This window comes from Sinohyriopsis cumingii, chromosome 4 (assembly GCF_028554795.1).
Source record: "Sinohyriopsis cumingii isolate HCF-2022 chromosome 4, ASM2855479v2, whole genome shotgun sequence".
NCBI classification, from domain to species: Eukaryota; Metazoa; Mollusca; class Bivalvia; order Unionida; family Unionidae; genus Sinohyriopsis; species Sinohyriopsis cumingii.
Window position 1 is genome coordinate 6,805,991 of NC_142964.1, and position 21,516 is coordinate 6,827,506.

At 35.3% G+C, this 21,516-nt stretch overlaps 1 protein-coding gene across 1 annotated transcript in view; it reads left to right on the forward strand.

Annotated features, from left to right (window-relative positions):
• LOC149800575 (uncharacterized) overlaps positions 1–21,516 on the forward strand; it is an 88,244-nt gene that overhangs the window by 52,699 nt on the left and 14,029 nt on the right. Inside the window, exon 11 of the mRNA XM_089954522.1 lies at positions 7,233–7,332. Coding sequence (XP_089810648.1) covers positions 7,233–7,332 — 100 coding nt within the window. The remainder of the gene's footprint in view (positions 1–7,232; positions 7,333–21,516) is intronic.

A 21,516-nucleotide genomic window follows, 5' to 3' on the forward strand; every position in this document is an offset into this window, starting at 1 on the left:
AGTGGTCCCAAATGCCACCCCAACATTTGTAAATAGTGACATAGTGCATGGACAGGGCACTGGTCTTGTACTTTTTGGGACATGACACTTAGGCAAAAGGGGTACCATGGGAGTGTTTGTAATGTGTAAACTCGACAACTAAGCCAATATCACTGATCTGAACCCAAGAAAACTAAAGTTGGGTTTCCGCAACCAGGTTGTCTGTCATTTCTCCTAACTGCAAGGATGCATGAAGTGCAAGGAGAAACATGGACTTCTGAATCAGTCCACGGCTGGGCTGCCTTCTCACTTGGCTCTTGTCATGGCAGCCTTGCGAGACAAACAGTTAAAACCTTCGATTGTGGAGAGAATCTCGAGAGCAAGAAGGCCCTCCATTCTGAATTTTTATGAGGGAGAGTGGCATGTTTTCAGGTACTGGTGCCATATCAATAACATCTTTCTGAGTGCCTCAATCCCAACATTTTTTTTTCCGGCTTTCTGATGAGAAACAGTTGGCCCCAATTACTGTTAAAGGCTACCACTCCATATCTGGCATGATAAAAATCTACTGGATCTTTGAGCCAGATTTGATCTTAATTGACCAAAATGCTTCACTCTGTTTCCCAAAATCGAATCTGCCTGTGTTTTGACATGGCTCAATTCAAATAAATTCTAGGCTTTAGTTTCAGCTTGCAGGGTACGTTAATTGCATACCCTTTACGCTGACCTGAACTGTCTTCAGTTCAGATCAGATGGTTTGGTAGTCCTCTTGACACAACCAGGCTTTCTAGCCAAAAATAGATTACAGTCTGTGGGCAATCAAAGAGTCATCATTTGCTCTCTATAGACAGGTCGAGACCAGTGGCCATGCAAGATCCTGTTTGCTCACTCAAGCACTACTTGAAATGTATAAAGTCATGGCACATGCAAGCACCTCTTTCTTCTGATGAAAGCCAGAAAACAAGATACAACTCGGCAAGCCCTTGCATTGTGGCTTAAATGGGTAATATGCTTGGAGGTCTTGCAACATTAGTGTTGCCTCATGATGATTACTGCTTATAAGATTAGAGTGATCACTGAGCCTCATGTTTGAATGTAACATTTTGATAAAGTAAACGCTGTTAGCTGGCATGCAGAGTCAACCTTCTCAAGCTTTTATCTCAGGATTTAGCTTTGCGGAGGCTAACCTTGAATCTGGTAGATCCTGTGGCAGCAGCCCAGATGACCACCCGACCCAATTACCGTATTTTCCCGCATATATCCCACGGATTATACCAGATTTTACAAACCCCGCGGGGGGGGGGGGGGTGCGGGTTATATAGGGTGCGGGCTATATCACAAATTTTTTACACGTAATAATATTTCAATATATTTCCCTGGCAACGAATTCACGAAAATCATCCATCTTCTTCTCCCAATTCTCAGGTAGACGTTGGCCGACGGTCATTCATGTTCTGACTGACAATTGGTTCCTCTTCATAAATTTATATACCCAATGCACTCCTCCTTTAAAATCATCAATGTGCTTCTCTGCCGCCATGAGTTTGGCCTTCAGTTTGATGGCAACTGTCGAGACTGGTCGGTTGTTTTCCCGCTGGGCCACGATCCACTGCTTCAGGTCAGCTTCAGGGTGAGGCCATTTTGCTTTAGGTCCGCGATGAGCACGTTTTCGTGGATTCATCTTCTCCAACGTTCCTTTTTCTTTTCTCCAACTTCGGATTACACTCTCATCAATATCAAATTTTCTGCCTGTGGCTCTGTTGCCATGCACTTCAGCATACACAATGGCAGTTAGCTTGAAGTCGGCTGTGTAAGACTTTCGTTTCGGCATTTTTTTAATTAAACAGAAAGAAATTATTTAAACTCAAATCTACAATTAAAAAGAATACAAGATTATTTAGAAATGTCCGCGTTTATGTAGCCTGTAGTTGAGGCACAGCTCCTATAGACAGCCTACGCACACAAGCACTGTGTACCGAGCCTGAATACCGGTAGTTAATTGACGTCATGCGAGCTACATTTGAAATTGACAATTGTGGCATTCAGCCTCAGGACCTCACACCATTGCATATCCGGCTCACAAGTACCAGGCTTCAAAATTCAAATCTGCCGGCTGCCAGCCGGAATATAGTGGAGGCAGGGTGACTAACTTGAACTGATGCAGAGGGATGAATATGGACCGGGGCCGACTGACTTGATAGCGTAAATATAAATTTGCATGTTGGGCGGGTGAGTGAAAATGTAGTAGTTGTAGTATCGTTCGTCATCCACGTGTGAGCATTGACGAATTCGGTCCTTCTAAAAACAGTAATGGTAGACAATGTGAACATACACAAAAAAGTTCATCAATCTATGGTTGCGGGTTATACAAAGGTGCGGGTTATGCCAACGATTTTTTACACAAAACCCCAAAACCCGCGGGCTATATGAGGGTGCGGATTATCTGCGTCTGCGGGATATATGCGGGAAAATACGGTAAAACAATCAGCACAACCTGTCAGCTTTGCCGGATTCACAAGTGAAATTTTGTGAGTAAGAAGATTTCAATAGTTATCTTCTTAACCGTATGTAGGGGTCATAGATCAAATGACCCTATGCTGAGTTGCTTATATAATTAGGAGAATGAGTTACCATCATTAACATGGGAAATCCAACCATCATTCCCTAGGAAGATACCCAAGGTAGGGTTGAATGCTCAGCGTTCCCTTCTCCTATTACCTATTCTCCTAATGTTAATGTGATTGGGGAACGTATTTGAAGGAGAAAGCAAATTTTTTAGTAAATTTTGTTTTTCCAAAAATAATTACCCAGTCACATTACACCACTCCCTTGATAAATCGTGTGCTGATAACTTGCGATCCTGCTTATAATGTGGAGTCAGGCATGGATCCCATTTTTTTAAAATCAGAAAATAAAAAAATAAAAAATTATTCCTACTTCTTAAAACTTATATCATTTATATCGCTCGTTTTATAGTCAAAATTGGTAGATAGGACCTCAGAATTTTAATCACCCTTTTGAAATTATCAGCTTTTAACAAGAAATCATAGAAGTGGTTACATTTTCTTTCCAAACGACATTCTTAGTACAGTGGTCCCCCTCTTACCGGGAAAGTGGCCTTAAAAGATGGGTGGCCTTTCCAGAAGGGGAGTAAATTTTTGTGATATGTGAGCGGGTATTGTTGTCATTGAAATCTTGGTACATACATAATTTTCTTTCCATTTGCTCCATTTTCCCAGTGCTGATGAATAACCTCCTTATCAGTCATGACGTTGATTATTCCAGTCTTTTCAACATAAAATTGTTTTATTCTAGTCTTTTCTACGTACAATTGTTCGGTAAGTCCCCCCTCCCCACCTCCCCCGATGTCATCGAGTAGAATAACCAACTTTCTTCTAAAATAATAGTCTCCGATTACATGATGACATGTTAATGTTTTGTAATGATTTATTCAGATGTTGCTAATTGTATGCGATTTAATTATACCGATGAAACTTTTGTTAATTGGACGAAATGGATTCTTTGTAAAGGAAGCCATAAATGTGATTTTTCGGTCTTTGTCTGGTACTCTGTTTTGTTCAAGCTGAATTTGTGTGTGTGTTTATGCACAGATTCTAATTTTAGCCTATGCTGACCCTGTTATGATGACAATTACGTCTGGTTGTAATCATCAAAGAGAAGAACTCGACAGATGTGTTAAGCCCAGAACTATGTCATAACATTGTTACCCCCATTTCCTGTAAATGTCGGCTTTTATAGACAATGATACAATATTAATCTTACTGTTACATGTACTTTAGTCAACACTTCTTTCAGTAACTGAAACTTGATATTGGGAGACATGTATCGACAGTAGAGATAATCTGATTACTTACCTTACACCACAGTATGAATTAATTATAAGTTCTATATACGTTTGAAAAACAAAGTGGTTGCTCATGAGGGGAACATTTGACATTTTTATACTAATATGCTGGTTGCCGGTCACGTTAGAGGGGTGGCCGTTCTTGAGGGGTACTTTTGAATACAAACTCGTTGGTGCCAAGGGATTCTGACCATAAGAAGTGGGTGGCCACTGGTCAGGGGCACTTTCAAGAGGGGGACTACTATACACTGCAATATATTCAAGGAAATTTTGATCAATGAAAATGTCACTTACGCCTAGTGTAGGCAGTACATTAATACTTAAAACCAATTAAATAATTTTTGCTAAGTGAAATTTGTGTTTTAATTCTTTTAGTTCCTCTTAAGTGTAGTCATCTTAAATGCAATGTTTATTTAAATGTAAAATATGTCGATCTATTGTAACAGCTATGCTCGCAGGCATTTCTCTGAGAACCTAATTAAGTGCTGACCGTGTTTTGATAACTGGCTTGCAGAAGTATTTGTTGTAGTCTTGCACTGAATTAAAAGCTGGCCTCCTTTGTACTATCATGTTAATTATATCTTTTGAATCAAATAAAGGCGGTGGATTAAAGGAAAATTTAAAAGGCACACAAATCCTACAAACTTAAAATCTAGTGGCCCCTGTCGTATGCTGGCAAACTCACTTCATGGATCAATCATACACTGTTAAATATATTATTGTGTATGTAACATAAACTACCTTAAATTAACAGACTCATTCATAACTGATCAAAGATAGCAAGGCAACCAAGTAAAAAGAATGCTTCGTAAAATAAAGAGCTTGGTTTCACAGATACCAACCATTGTGGGCAAGCGAGTTTCAGAGAATTCCTGAACTGGCATCAAGAGATATCCTCAAGGATGATATGTTTCACTATTACATCAGGTGAAATCACAACATCAATAAAGTACTAATTAAACAAATCAAAAATTGAGTTTAGAGGTTTATGATTGTCTCACAAAATAAATATTGCATGTTTTTGAAAAAACAGGATCTTGTTTGGTGGTGTATCAACAGTTAGTCTAGTTCCCTGCTAACAGACTCACAGTTTGGAGGGATACTATTAAAAACCACACCGTGAACCAGACTAATAGCCAAAACAAAAAGCAATGATGTAATACACAGATGTTTTTGTGTACACATGATGGTTGTTGAAATCTGTTGGAATGATCTTTCACATGTTGGACATTTGGAAAATAAATATTATTTATACATAATAACAAACAACTTCATTAGAAAAAAATGCATTATTAACAACTATTATCTACGTGATTGTAAAATGAGGATTCAGTCATTAAACAGCCCAGCCCCCTAAACCCACCCCCCACATTTTTCTCAATGTTTAAGCCGATTTTTTCCATTTGTGGAGGTCCCTCGATAACTAGTGCCCTCGCTTATAGTGCAGTCAATGTTTGTGGATCCCGTTGTGCACGAGTTATTGAGGGAGAGGTGTACTAAAAAAAATCCTAACCACCCAGCCATGCAAGCTTCCTCATTAGTTTATCACTCAGCTTAAAAACTGGCAACATCTGGTGGTAGCATGGGTAGCTAATGGCAAGAGTTATTACCCTTTTTATATATGAAATAAACAGGAAAAGAAATTTTTTGTCTTTTAATAGAGATGGATTCATGAGGTAGCAGGCTTGCAGAAATGGGAGTTACCCTTTGTGTCAGTTTAGCTGGTGTATTTTGATATATTCATTTGTGTTTTTTTTCCTCTGAATTAAAGCTGTTTCTGATTTTAAAAAAAATCATTAAGGAGATATACAAGTTATATTCCATTTTATTGGAGTCATGGGTCATTCAGTATTACAGAACTCTTTTAAACAACTAGACAGAGTTTCAGTTCATGTGTATAGCTACATTAATCTCCCCTGTTCATCACAGGCTTCTCATGATCTCATCGGAGTTGTGCAACTGGTTTATAGCAGCTTTTTAAACCAAAAGAGTCAGTCCTCTGTTTCATAGTTGTGGTGTATGAACAAACAAAGATCAGTGATTTTGTTTAAGATTTAGTGATTTTTGAATTTATAGTTTGGATAAAAGTCAACATGGTACAGTAATTTTGTATGGAATGTAACTTTGGTAGATTACAACATGTATACATGTATGTTATAATTTTTGGTAAATAATGCAGTAAGTTAATAATAATAATAACAATAACAATAATACATGTAATGATAATGATTTTAATGGTATTTAATACATAGTATTTGCTCAAAAACAAGTTGAAATGGTTAACCTGCATACAGAGGTACTACATGTACAAAGGCCAATTCAATCTTTTTCCTGTGGGTGGTAGGTCTTGACAGATTTTAATGTACCTTAAATTATACTACTTAAAAACTTGGTATTTTTCTCCTACAGAATATTAATTATTGATTTAACCAAACTTAGCATGTGGATACATCTTGTCATTGACCAAGATAAGTTTGATGATTATCTATCCCAGATCATATCAAGATCAAGGTCAAAGGCCAAAACAACAAAAAATTTGTATCACACTTACTGGTATCTTGTGAATGTGTAAGAAAGTATTCTTGGTACCAAAAATGTTCTTCTGGAGTTTCTCAAGAATAAAAAAAATAGTTTCAAAACTCAGCAGTTAAAATTAATAAAAGTCAGAAGTGGTGTTATCTTGGATTCCAAGAAATCCATTAGAGCATGAATCTTTGTGAGCAATTTGTGTTATTTACCTAATGATTAATTAGAGAACATACTAAAGGAATTACAGAAAAGCATGTTGAGACCCACATTTAATGAAAGGAACAAATAATAAAGTTGTTTATTTACATGAGATTGGTGTAGTTATCCAGTTTGTAAAGGGTACAATGTGGAAAGAACAGTATTGTCATTTACATGGCATGGAGTTACACTTTGGTAATTTTAGTCTAATTGCAGCCTTAGATATATTTAAAATGCCATAAATTTACAACTTTCATAATTAACAAGTGTTTAATTTCACATGGTGTAGGGGGAGACATGGTAGCTCAATTGGAAGAGCATTGGACTCATGATTCAAGGGACACAGTTTTGATACCCACCTAGACCAGCCCAAATAAGCTGCTACTATGGGTCCTTGGAAAAGGAACTTTATCTTCCATTTCCTTTGGATATCATTCAGCATTTAATATTTACATACCTAAAGAGAGACTAGTGTATTTACACAAATTGCAGAAATATTTTTTGCATAAAGACATTTCTGAAGTTTGGAAAGTTTTTTAAAAAACTGGTATGATTTAAACATTTTGCAGCTTGCAGTCAGACTTACAGTGTAATTTATTTGCTTCGAGTAACTTGCAGTTGAAATATGTATCTACTCTCATCCTTTCATTTATTTTGATAGACCCATATCATCGGGAAATATTGGACACAAGCTCCTGAAGAAGATGGGCTGGAATGAAGGTGAATCCCTTGGAAAAACAAACACTGGAATTCAAGAACCAGTATGTACATTCATTCTCTCTCTCTCTCTCTCTCTCTCTCTCTCTCTCTCTCTCTCTCTCTCTCTCTCTCAGAATTGTACAGACAAGTTTTGCTTTTTTCTGCAAAGATGCAGCAGTTCAAAATTGTATTCATTTATTAGGTTTTTAAACTCTAACAATGATGCACTCGACATTGCTCTGTCATAATAATTCAGGCATCTGTAGGATTAGTGGTGGGTCAGGCCTTTGAGTTTGATGTTGTGATAAGCAATTGACAAGTAAAATAAAGCAGTTGGATGATATATGATCACTCTGCATAACAGATGAAATGTCTAACTGCATAAAGAAATGTAACTTGTATAAGCCAGTTCATACAAACTTGAGTTGTTATAGAACAGATTATGTGTCAGAAGTAGCTACAGGCATACTTAGCCGCTCCAACTGTAAAGATGTGGATGACAGACTGCAAACAGGTGTCTAAAATTATTGACAGGACTTTGAATTTACATACCACTAATAAAATAATTTTGTTAGGGTTAACAGGTCTATGCTTCCACCCCACACACACACTCTCTCTTTTTCTGTCTCTTGCATATTAAAGAACAATTGCAAAGTACAAATTTTGGTATAAATATTAGAATATTTAAACTCTAAAGTAAATTAAAAATGTTTTAATCCTGGATAATGAATGAAAGGAAATAATGATAATGATACATGCTATTTATCTAATTTGATTATCTCCCCTTTCCCCAAAAATATGGCACATATTGAACTCTTGAATCAAAATGTTGTACATGTTTAGTTATAGTAACTATCAGAATGACCACATTAATGACATTCTGATATTGCATTTTCATGAGCACATTTGTTGCCAGGGATACAATCAATGAGACTTTTATTTTGCTCGAGAAAACTTGTAAATCTTTGGGATCGTTCGCTGTTGAATAGTTATCTGTGGTAATGTAGAAGCCTATCTCATATGTCTGAGGCAGTGGTTCTTCACAAATTAGAAACATGGTACAATTAAGAATAAGTAATCATCTCATATAAACCGATGGAAAGACTAGAAATTCAGATTTGAATAAAGAAACTGCAATGTGTATTTGCTTTCAAGCATTAAATACACTTCCCAACAAAAAGTATCTGGTAGACTTTGCATTGTAATATATTGCATTCATACACATACAGACACATGTGTGCACACATAATCACAATCACACAAACATTTTAAAAAAATAAAAATGCACAAAGTTTCTGTATTTAAAATCGATTTGACAATGGAATTCAGTGTTAAATGGTAGTTGCTGTCTTTGCTGCTCCCAATAGTTCACTGGAGGTTCTGAAAATGATGCTTGTGTTATTACTGTTCATCTTTGCACTCACTAGAGACTGGATGATACATGTCAGCAAACTAACCTCAATATTTTGTGGATTACTCCAGAATGACTAATGTTAATATCATGTTTGCTGTTAGTGACAAGTAGAAAATGTTTTCCCTTGCTGCCGACTTTTACATAGTCAAACTCCATGAACCAGGAGTTATAAAATTGAGTTTTGCAGGGTTTTGATCACTTCACAGGTAGCTGATTCTTCCTTGAATCACAGCTACATTTAAAAATGTGACTTTAAAAAATTGATCACATTTCTTTACCATTCCAACATCACAAATAATTACCTTTCTTTAATTTTGTGTATTGTTTAAAATCCAACTGCAAAAAAAACGCTGCTGATTGCAGACAAGTCAGACTAAGTGATCTTTAATAAAGTGGCTTTAACATTTTAATTCAGGGGCAGTGAAGTGTAATAACTTTTGTTTCATAAATATGCATATATTAAAATGATCATTTTTCAAAATAAGTTGTCTGGAAAATTAATATCTCTGTTGTGTACTTATACATCTGGCACATTTATTTTACTTTTAAATTGTTGTTTTTTTAAAATTTGGTTTGGTATTCTGCCTTATGTACACTTGACCGGCATGCTCACTATTTTTTACATACAGCATGTACATTGGACATTGAACACCGTTTTTGGTCTCAAAATCACCCACTGGTATCTCCATTAACACTTTCCTGGCTCCATTAATCTGATTACTTCATAGAGTTAAAAATTGTTGTCATCAAAACTATCATTAGCCTGTATTGAACCACGCTGTGAATCAACCATTTTCTATTTCTAGGTAGCCTGTGGTTTAAATATGCATTTGTTAACTTCCTTGACCCAAGGTTCAAACTAGGACATAACAGCTTTTCCAGGGCACTCGGTGCCAATCAAATTTAGTTTAACAACCATTCATGTCAAGCAGAAAATGCCAGATGTGTAAATAGTTTTCTACTAAAATAACAGATGTCACAACAAGTCTTATTTATCTTTACTAACAAAAATGAGTACCTGTGACTACTGCCTCAGATGAATTCTCAATTTAAAGAAATAACAAGGCAAATGACTAATACTTATTGACGACCACTGCAGATTAAAATAACTTGCATACAATAATTATTGTCTTGTATCAGTTTTCCACCTCTTGTTTCAATATGTGTGTCAGTACAGCAAAAGTATCATTGCATTGATATCTATTAATCATTTCACCCCTTCCCCCCCCCCCTTTATCACTGAGGCCAGTAGTTTACACTGCTATGATTTGTGTTAGCAGCATTTGCAAGGTCTGTATATGACTGGAGCATCATGAGTATGATACAGCTCTCTGCCATTATAATGCACCTCAGTATGGCAAGATTCTGGATATAATGCAATATTATGATGGACCCCATGACCAAAATCATGCCAATGTATAACAATAAGGGTTGAAAGAAGACAATGTGAAATGGTTTTATGTCTTCATTTTTTTAAAAACACCATTATTTACCAAATTTGACAGTGCCTGGTATACCACAGTTCAGTATATTGTGCTATTCTCAGTATAGCATGGTTTTGTAGATATCACAGTTCTCCATATAGCATGATATGGTACATAATATATGTAATTACCATGTTATCATGAGGGAGAGCTGTACCTGCTGTGTGCACTCGTGGCAATATGGCAAGAACCAATATTTGATTTTATTATGTGTTAACATGGAACAGAATGGCAATTGGCATATTTTCTTCAAGTAAAACATGATCTTTTTATCAGACATTGTAATACTTTACATAGCACCATAATTCATGTTAATTTATCATACCCACTAATATTTCATGCACTATCTATCCATATAAATTATAAATTATTAAGTGTTTGTTTTGTATTTGTACAGTGGGAAGATTTATGTTTACAAAAATATTGCAGATTTTTAAAATAATAATACAATTAAAATCGTATACAATGGGCATTTGTTGCTTTTTTTCTTTGCATTATTTTTTAACCTCATAATTTGAATGTCTTGTATTTGAATAAAGGATAGCAATTCATGTTTCAAACAGTTTCGAAAAATACCTATGCATAATTTGGATGCATCAAATGACCAGTGTATTGTTTGCAAAATATATAATTGATTAAATCTCATATTATAAAATATATATTTGTATCTTTGGAGACCGCTCTGGTGACCTAAGTGGTTAGAGCATGTGCCTCAGATGTGGGAAGTCATGGGTTTGAACCCTGGTTGAGTCATGCCAAAGACTTATGAAAATGGTACTTGCATCTGCTTTGCTTGGAGCTCAGCATTAAGAGGTTAGTGTTAGGACTGGTCAGCCTGGTGTCAGAATAATGTGCCTGGGTGGAACATCATCCTACATGTCTGCAGCATGATGCCCCAGTGCTAGACATCACTTTAAACTACCACACTGCAGATATGACTAAAAGATTGTTAAAGCGACCATAAAGGAGGCACTCACCAGTTATTAGTTATGTACTTTTGAGAGGGTGATGTATGTAAGGTGAAGTTACACCATGGAGAGACAATGGTGGCATACCTCTATGCTGCTTTGATGTACTGTGGCTGACATTTCTTTGGATATTGTACTTGTGGAAATTGTACATAATCTAAGCACACAGTAGACCAAACTGGAAGCTCCCAGGTGCTTGAAAAATTAACTTGAATTAGTCAAATTACACTAACTTGAGCAGTTCATTCAAATAGTGGAAACAAATTTTGCCAAAGTAGGCAATACCAACTTATGAAAGTGCAATGAATGAATTACAAAATATCTGAAAAGTAAAAGTAGTTATCAGCTCTTTCTTTTTAGCAATTTACCTCTAAAGTCCAGAAAGTGAAAATGATCTGGGGGAGCTCAGAGTTTTTTTTTTTATAACAGCACATCTTAAGTGAGCCCAAGCTGTATACTCTAGAACCCAAATTACATCCATTAATCATCAAAATAAAGGGAATTAAAAGTTCTTTTAACTACACCTAAGATATACAAGATCTTTATTTAATAGCCAGTATAACCAGTGGTGCAATCCTGGGAAATTCTTTTTCTTTAAAAATTTAACTCTATGCTAAATATGAAACTGTAGAGTGCCACCAAAAGTCCAAAACACACACATATGTATCTTTGGTAAGTATTTGAGGTATTGCATAAAGAAACAGAAGATTTCAAAATAAAGAAAACAATCATAATTAATAATTGTGTAAAAAGGCCTCTCTGTTATCTTATTTTGAAAGGGTAAATGATTTGTTAATTGAGAATCTGAACTTATTCTTAAATCCCCCATCTGTTGTTATTCTTTATTGGCAAAACAGAAACATCTTGATGTGTGAAATCTCTTGTTGCCATTGCACTGTCTGATGCATTTCCATAACAGCACATAATTCTTAAACAATATTAAAGAATGCCCATTAAGTTAGTCACTGTCACGACATACCACACATGTTTTAAAACAAGTTCAAAAGCCATTTTATGTTTTCTTATCCAATACAAATTATATATCAGTACATGCCAAAGTGAAGGTCATAGACCATTGATCAAGTATTGTTCTATTATAGTAAACATATTAATTTCCATCCATCGGTCTACCTGGTGCACCAGTCCATCCTTACCAGGACAATCATTTCCCCATCAGGTCATCATAAAAGTTCTTGAATTCAGTCCTTAAATTATATCATTAATGAGTGTTTTTTAATCAGTCTTTTACTACCACAAGCACCACATGTTTTAAAACTAGTTCAGAACCAAATTATGTTCTTTTATCCAAAAAAATGAGATATCAGTACATGCCAGAGTGAAGACTAGAATTACCTGGACTGAAAATTCCACAACAGATGCGTGAATAAAATAAAATTTCTTCATTTCAGTTCTTACACAATATCATTAATGAGTGCCACCAAGTCTGTCACTATCTCAGAACACCTCTAAGTATATGTAGTGGTTTTAAAAGAAGTATTCAGGAGCCAAATAAAATTTGTATTATGAGTCTACCTTTATTTCATGATCATCAACAGTTATTACATGTGATTGCTTTTTATTACGTTTTAAACTGCTGTTAATGGGTTTTATAATTCATAGACATATTTTCCTTTCTCTGTGAATAGCCTCATTTCCCTGCTGGTATCCTCACAAATTTTATCTCATCTCAGGAAATCTCATTCTGGCATTGACTAGAATTACGTGGACAGTAATTTGGTTTCTGCCAAAGCTCTTGGCATATTTATTTAGCATGTAACAACTCTGTATATCCATGTGGTTCTTGGCCTGATGTGAGAACTGTGATGATCATAATTAAAATGACAATGAGCTGTTTATTCAGAGGTGTTAATTGACAGTGAAATATAGTAGCATCCCTACAATATTTAAGGCAATGGAACGATAAAGGTTACAGCTGCAATGTAACTTCTCTCACTCTTAGAACTACAAAGAAATGTTATTCTGAATACACAGGTTTTTACACACCAACGCTTGTTTCATGATTCTCTTTCTCCTTCACACACATTTTACTCATACCAACAGATCACTTTAATCTGAATTTATTTTCTGCCAAATAATATGTTTACAGTGCTTACTAGAGACTACTAAAAGCTTTATAAATATTAGCTGTGTGAGTATTGATTACACCCTGGTTTTTACTTTAACAACCATGGCAAGTCAAATCATTGGAGTCTACATTGACTCATACAGTGATCTGAATGTAACTACTAAATTATGATCATCTACTTAATAGACCATATTTAAATTTGTTCTTGGCATTCAAGATACAAAGAATATGGTCATAAAACTCAAAAACAGTTTTCTTGACTGTAGCCTTTGTGAAGGTTAATGGCATTGTCATCGGTACCTGTCATAGTTAGGAAACTTGAATAGAGTATGCATCTGGCGCATGGGATCTCTCTGTCATCTACCCCATCCCTCCAACACCCCTACATCTAGGTCACAATTAGGTTGCTGTTACCTCATTCACTTGCACCTGTTTAGATACATGCACTTGTTTCATTTGGATGTAATTGCTTTTATGCTGTTATTTTTATGTGATATTATTTGATTTCTCGAACATGAAAATTTAAATAAAGTTAATTAAAGACTCTCTAGTCCTAGGTAAACATGGTTATGTGAGAGTTAAAAAGACCTGCACTACTTTTGCAGTGCATCACATTTTAAGTTATATTTTTGTGGCTGTTTTATTTACTTCATTTTGCTGTTGGAAGGTACCTATAATTATGTGCCTTAAACTGTGTATATTGTGGGGTTGAACGCCATTTTTCAGCACACAATAGGCTATGTATAGCGGCCAGTATTAATGGTGGAGGAAGAACCGTGGAAAACCCCGGGAAGAACCACCGACCCACGAGAAGCTGCTGGCAAGCTTTCTCACATACCAACATTGGCTGAATCCAGGAAAACGGTGTATATTACATTCTGTCACTGTCCATCTGTTTGCTGACATTTGTTTGAGCACTTTGTAATTGTTGGACAGATTTTCATGAAATATTTCCCAAGCATATATAATAACTAGATGGTATGTCCTGTACAGTAGCCATGCCCCTGCCCCAAGGTCAAGGTACCACCAAAAGAAAACTGATTCTATGACTTGTATCTTTGGAATATAAACAGTATACCAATGAAGATATTTTAATGAAACTTTTGCCTAAATACATATCATGACTAGATGGTGTGTTTTGTACCATACCCACATCACTTATCATAGCCATACCCAGCTGCCTGAAGTTCAAGGTCACTGCAAGGGAAAATATAAATCCAAGATCTTTGTCCATGAATGCGTTTAACTTTTTAAACCAGTGAAGATATTTAATGAAACTTTAGCCTGTGATATATCTTGATTTAATAGGTCTTTCATACTCAGTCTTAACCTGTCTTTTTTGTATTTCATGGACGCAGTCTTAACAAATTCAATGCTTTACCTGTTTACACCCTGAAATTAGCTCATGAGAGGAGGATGTCTTAAATTCTGAAGTGGATTTAGAGGAATAACATTTCACAATTTTGTTACTTGGCCCCCAAAATTTAGTGTAGTACTTCTGTGTTTACATGGTTCATGCGTCGTCGGAAAATCTTTGAATCTGAGGATTTATAGCAATTTATACACACTATCTCATTTGTATATTAAAATTCTATAAAAATTTAGCTTTGAAATAATTTTTTTAATTTTTGCATAGATGAGTTTGCATGAAAAGTCTGTTGTGACTACTCATTTTCAGTTTTTTTTTCTTCCCTTTTGTACATGGAACAAATGATAACTGATAGACATCTCTGGTATCTTGAGCCCATCAAACTATTATCAGACCTTCAGTGTGGATAAAGATATTAGAGTAGCACAATTGACTCTAGTCAGACTTTAATCGTATATTAGATAAAGTTTCGTTCAGAAAGAACATACGGTGGCCAACATTGTAGACCGGTAGAGAGCTTATCACATCACAGGAATTTTTTTTTTCTTAAGCCATCAAAAAGGAGTTCATGATGGAATGTAAAACTGAGGAATGTGTTACCTATACTTATAAACTGGTAGTTGAATGGTCAACCTCATGTCATGTAGCTGCTTTGTTTACCCCATTTATCTTGAAGATTAATTGAAGGTGTTTTCAATAGATAACAATAAAAACAGATGAGATTCCCTTCAACTTGTGATGAAACAAATTCCTCAACAAATGTGCAGCGAGCTTGTTAAAGGTACTGATAAAAAAAAACAGCCTTTCATCTTGAGACAGTTGGTGGAATTAATTGATGAAACACTTTGGCAATTAAAAAGCAAGTGATCATCAGCATTACAACAAGCTGGCATGTGGCTGCAGGCTTTTTTTATACTCGCCTCTGGAGAGCATACATCGGGAGACAAAGCAAAACTTTTTATTCTCACTAAAGTGAAATGGCAAATTATTTAAGAGAGGAGGTCCATAACTCGATTAACTCCAATGAAATTGAAATAGGCTTATTTTACTTACATTTGTCTCAGTCCCAATACAACTATTGAATGTCTTTAAACCATGAGGTACTTAAAAACCTATGTAGAGAAAATGAAATTTATGATTTTTGTAGTGAGAATAAGTAGAACAGGGTCCATAACTCTAAAAATATTTTGAGATGGAAAATGGTGAATTTGAGACTTGTCAGTATTAGGCCCTAAGTATCACCCTATGGAGTACTTAAAATTGAAGTGAATAGGTAGATAAACATGGGTAAAACTGTTCTCCAAGGAATATTGCAGGAGCATACAAAATAACAGGTCAAGGAAAATGACCAGTCATAATCCATTTTCACTCAAGAAGTCTGCAAAAATATAAAACATTTTTAATTTAGGGTAAAAACGTTTACCATCATGTCACACCTCTGCAAGCTTTTTGGGCCCTCTGTCTTTGCATTTATCATGTGTTTCTTCATAATGTGGCCAAAGAGAGTTTAGTTCTATACCAGTAAAGATATTAAATTAGAGTTTATAATTGCTATCTAACTTCTATGCCTCCACTGGTTGCAGCCTGTACACCATGGTTTGGGCCTGAACATTAACCTCCAGAAGCTTGTTTTCAAGATTTTTTAAAAACCACTTGATGTAAACAAGTGAAATTTCATAGGCCTATATGCATCCATATTTAGACGTCCTGATAAGAATTTTAGGCCTTTATATAGCAATTTTTAATTTTTTGGACACTTTTTAAAAAAACTTTGTGGGCACCTACTTTTCAACAAAACCTTGTTAGTACAGTGAAGGAAATACACTTTAGATAGACAAATTAAATGTTGGTAGGCATATTTGTATTTATATGCAAATGGTCTGACGGTATTTCGAGTCCATTAATTATGTTAATTTTTTCAGTTGTTTACTCTGTTTAAAATTTTTTGTACTTAGACATTTTTTTCAAAAACCTTGTATGATTAAGCAAAATCAGCTTTAACAGAAACCATGTTAGCACATTTAAGCAAAAACTACTTGAGGTACACAGACTAACTTTGGCCTCCATGTTTTAAGTATATATAATTGATCTGATTAAATTTTCATGTAATTATTTTAGTTTTTATAACATTTTCTTACTTTATGAATGTTTATGGAGTTTGGTCTGTAGTGGGGGCATATATCTTTTACAAGAACAAATTAACATTTTCAACCAATCTGTGCTGTATCTAGTAATACATATGGTACCCCAACCCTCAGAATGAACTGGCTGTCACCACTGAAATATGCAGTCATGTGTTTTGTTATCTTAAAATGATATGCGTTATTCAGATGTAGCTAATCCTAGGATATCCCTGATAAATAATGCAGGTCATTTATGAGGTGAATTTGATGGATCTGCTATGACATGTTTAATATCCCCAGTAGATTAAATTCTTATGAAAATGTACTTTATTTGGCTTATAAAATGCTATTGTATAATTATGCAGAAAGAACCCCTACAACTTTCTGATACCACTGTAATGTTAGCATTGCACGTGCCAATAATATTTCATGAAGAGTTATTGATTCTTTTTATCACCATGCTCTAAGAGGGGATGATTTGATGCCCTCCATCAGTCCATAACTCTACCCTTCTAAAATGTTGGATGGAAATTTAGTAAGCATATTTACTGGTTACCCAGACAATATCCATCTGTTAGAGGGCTATATAAATATAAAAATGAACTTACAGAACCATTTTTCAATGTTTTTGTTGGTCTCCCCTTTGCTGCAGGCATCTAGTGGAGGCATCATGATTTGCTCCTGTCCATCTGTGCATGGTCTTTCCATTCAGAAAAGAAGCTTGTGAGCAAGATTGTGCAAAAAGCACTAAATATCAGAGAAATTAATTTTTGCTTGAGTATTTTTATGAATCTCTGAATAAGAGTCCATTTTCACAAGTTTAAATTTTTGTGCACATTTTAAAACATATATTTTTTAAAATTACAACAATTTTGTTACAAAGATTGAGCAAAACACTTGAGGTGGACAAATGAAATTTGGCTGGCATATTTGTTGATATAATGAAAATGACCTGATTTGCTTTTATCTGCCATTTATGCAATTTTTGGCTTTATTAGTCATATATGTGTCTATTTGCCTTTGTTATTGCAACTCCTTTTAAACTACTTGAAGGATTGCCATGATACTTTTCACATACCGTATATACTTGCATATAAGCCCATTCGCATATAAGCCAACCCCAAACTGAGCAGGTATAAACATTGAAAAGTGCATGACCCGTGTATAAGCCAACCTACAATTCTGAGACATCTCAATATGCACAAGGTAAGTTCTAAATGCATTTATTTAGGCAAAGTTATATTTTAAAAAATTACTTGTATACTTATCTCGAGATTGTCGTGCATGATTATTAAAAACGAAAGGTATAAACTTGTTTGAAAAGTAATTTATTTAATTTTCAGTTTTGTTATTGTTTCTGCCTAATTTAGATTTGTGTATAATTTGATCAAATGATGACAAGAATTTAGCAATTGCAAGTTGCTGTAACACTACCTCTCACTTTTTACTCAATTATTGTTTGTTTATGCATTATTGCATTGAACATTTTAAATCATCGCACCGGTAATTACGTTTTTACTTTGTTTTGAAATTGTAAATACCTAAATCATTAAAATGTAATCCCAGTATGACAACACAACGAACAAACAATACGGTTCATTGCTAATAATGTAAAAGCTGAGTTGTAGTTTGCTTTGATGTAAGCGACCTTACACCATACCTGTCAACTTTCATGCCGGGAGGGGAAAAAAACTCCCAATTTTTAGGGTCGCTCCAAACTTACCTCTAAATTCCATAATATCTTCTGATTTTTGCATTGAACTCCCAATTATTACATTATATTTTTGATTTTCATTTCTTCTAAACAAGAAAAGTCCTACATGTTCTGTTGTATCACCTTTGAATTATTGATGTGACGAAGTAATTACTTTACTATAAAGAATTCGCTTCTTCACTAAATAGAATGTTAAGTTTAAACATTATTCACATAAATTAATGATTTTTTTAAACTCTACAATAATACAAAATTAAAAAATAAACCAGAACAAAAAAGTAAGCCACAACAATAAAATCATTCACAATTAATTTCAGTCTCAAGAATGATCATTACAAATGCTGTAACTCCATCTGCTTTAGCGTCATTCCCACAAAAGATACTTACACATGTGAACACCTGGCATTTTTATACTGTATATACCAATGATAATTACCATCATTAAATTAAAATAGGAATGAAAATACATACCATGCTGCAAATATGTCCTCAGAAAACTAATTTAGAATACATGTTTTATAATAAACAATATTAAATGCTTTACGAGTTGACAGTAAGGGAATAAGGTCAGATATACAAAGAAGGGAAAATAGTTACTACATATACGGTACCCTGATGCTGGCTATTTTGGTACCTTTAATTGAGAATCCTTTATTTGCCAATCAATTGCTGGTGCTTGCATAACACACAATAGTGTAGAACGTGGTTTCTTTGAATTACGGGGGAGGGCCAATCGTTCAATATTTAGTGAAAAGAAGGCTTTAAAATTGCCATGGAAAACCTCCTGATTTTAGGTCCCAATCTCTATTTTTTTATTCAGTCTCCCTACTTGGCTTTTAAAAAGTTCATAGGCATGCCTTTGACCCTGTTTTACAAAACTACAGTAATCATGCTAATATTAAGGAATAAAAGGCAATTGCACATCAATGTACTTATTTAGTTACCGGTCAAAATTCCCTCTTATCACAAGCCAGTTTCAGAGTTTTGATGATTATCTGGCCGGTATGTACTTCTGTTGCAAAAGGACAGAAATTCGCTGACTATCAACATAGGAGATGCCAAAACATCAAGCTTTCCATTGTTTGGAAAGTTTTTATGTTTGTTCAGCTAAAACACAAAACTAAAATTGATTGATGTTGATCTTAGTTGAACTAAATGAGAATTATAGCCTTTATTATTACCACTTTTCATGAACATGTACATTATGATGGTTATGTGCCTTGTACAATAAAACGTGCATACCTTTTGAAAAATATTACCTCAGTTTGTAGGATCACTTATATCATTGAAAATGAGTAACTCGTGAGCGTGTGATTCAACCAGAGGCCAACTGAAATTCGGTTTCGGTTTCGACGCTGAAAGTTGGCAAATGGCCTTTTTCAGCATAGTTTCGGTTTTGGCCAAGGCCAAAAAGTTAGCTTTCGGTTTGCTTTCGGTTTCGGCCGAAACTGATATTGACTTTCGGTCATCAGCCAAAGATCTATTTTAACTTTCAGAATGCAACACTAGTGCTGCTTCTATTACTCTGCTTGTCGGCCGGTCAGTCGGCGCTAGGCAGTTCTAGGCACTGTTGCATTTCAGTCTACTCACGTGTTGAATACAGAGTTTTCGAAGTCTGACAATATTGATAATTTCAGTTAGTTAAACTGTAGCAAATTAATCTTTTTGAAGTAGAAAATTGAAGATAATAATAAACGGATTAGTTAATCACTGCAAAGAATATCGAAAAATGCAGTGTGGGATTACTTCACAAAAATCGATTCTGATGCAAGCAAGGCACAATGCAAAAACTGCAACAAACTGTTATCACTTGGCAGTGATAAACCAAGACTTCAGACAGTTTCAGGCTTGAAAGGTCATCTGGCCAGCTGCCACAAGGAGCTCCATGGTACGTATCTCAAGAGGTCCATGAACGACGGAGTAGAGCATGCCTCGAAAAAAATGATGATGGAAGAGAAAGCGACTAAACATGCATTACCAAATTTTGTGCAGACATCCTTGACATCAATGGTCGAGAGCAGAATGGTCTGGCCTGATGACCACATTGCAGTTCAGCAAATTGATAAGCGCATCATGGACTTGATCGTTGTCGACATGTTACCCTACTCAGTTCTTGAAGTGTAGCATTGCATCATGACCCAGGCCTATTTAATAAATCTTGTGTTGGCAACTTCGGTTTATCTTTTGGTTTCGGTTTCAGCCGAAGGTGTAGTTAAACTTTCGGTTTTGGCTTCGGTTTCGGCCAAAAGTCAATTTATAACTTTCGGTCTGGTTTCATTTTTGGCCGAAACCAGAAATTAAGTTTCGGTCAGTCTCTAGATTCAATGCAAATGAAACAGCTACGAAGGACTATCTGATATGTTATCTGGAAGAATTCAGTTTGGTCGAAACAATGAGTAAAGCAAAATCTGCATCTAATATGGTTGGCAATAAGTAACGATTTAAGTGATGCTATGCATGCTTTGCACTGTGTAAGTACAGTACATTATAGTTCAGCATGGTCTTCCTGGTAAATTCAACCGGCCCGCAAATTATGAAGTCTGTATTTTCCTTTATTTAATTTTGTGTTGGAGAAATCAGAAAATCTGCACACGCAAAATAATAACAAACTCAACCATAGTACTTTATAACAGTTTAATAATTGTCTGGTCACCGAAAGTTACTTTTTTACATGCCTATGTCTTAGGACACGGAAAAAAATTATTGTTTCGTGTCCCAAGATTTACACCCAGTACAGTAGTCAACAAAAAGACCTAAAAACTGTCAAGTTTAGACATTGGCCCACGGATAAGCTGACCCCCTCCACTTCTTCCAGGCCTTTATTTTTTCCTAAATTATTCGGCTTATACACGAGTTGTATGGTACATTGATCCCAAGGGCTGGTTACTAAATAAAAATATTATTGCTCAGACTTCTAGTAATACCACCACAGTGACCATCTTCAGAATCTTGTTATTGCTACTCCACTTGAATGGATACTCATATCAACATGAGATTTTCACTAAAGGACTTCTTGTGATGTCTGGTTGGTCCCAACTAAAAATGGTGCTGATCTGATGTCCAATATGGTTGTTATGGAAGTTATCTT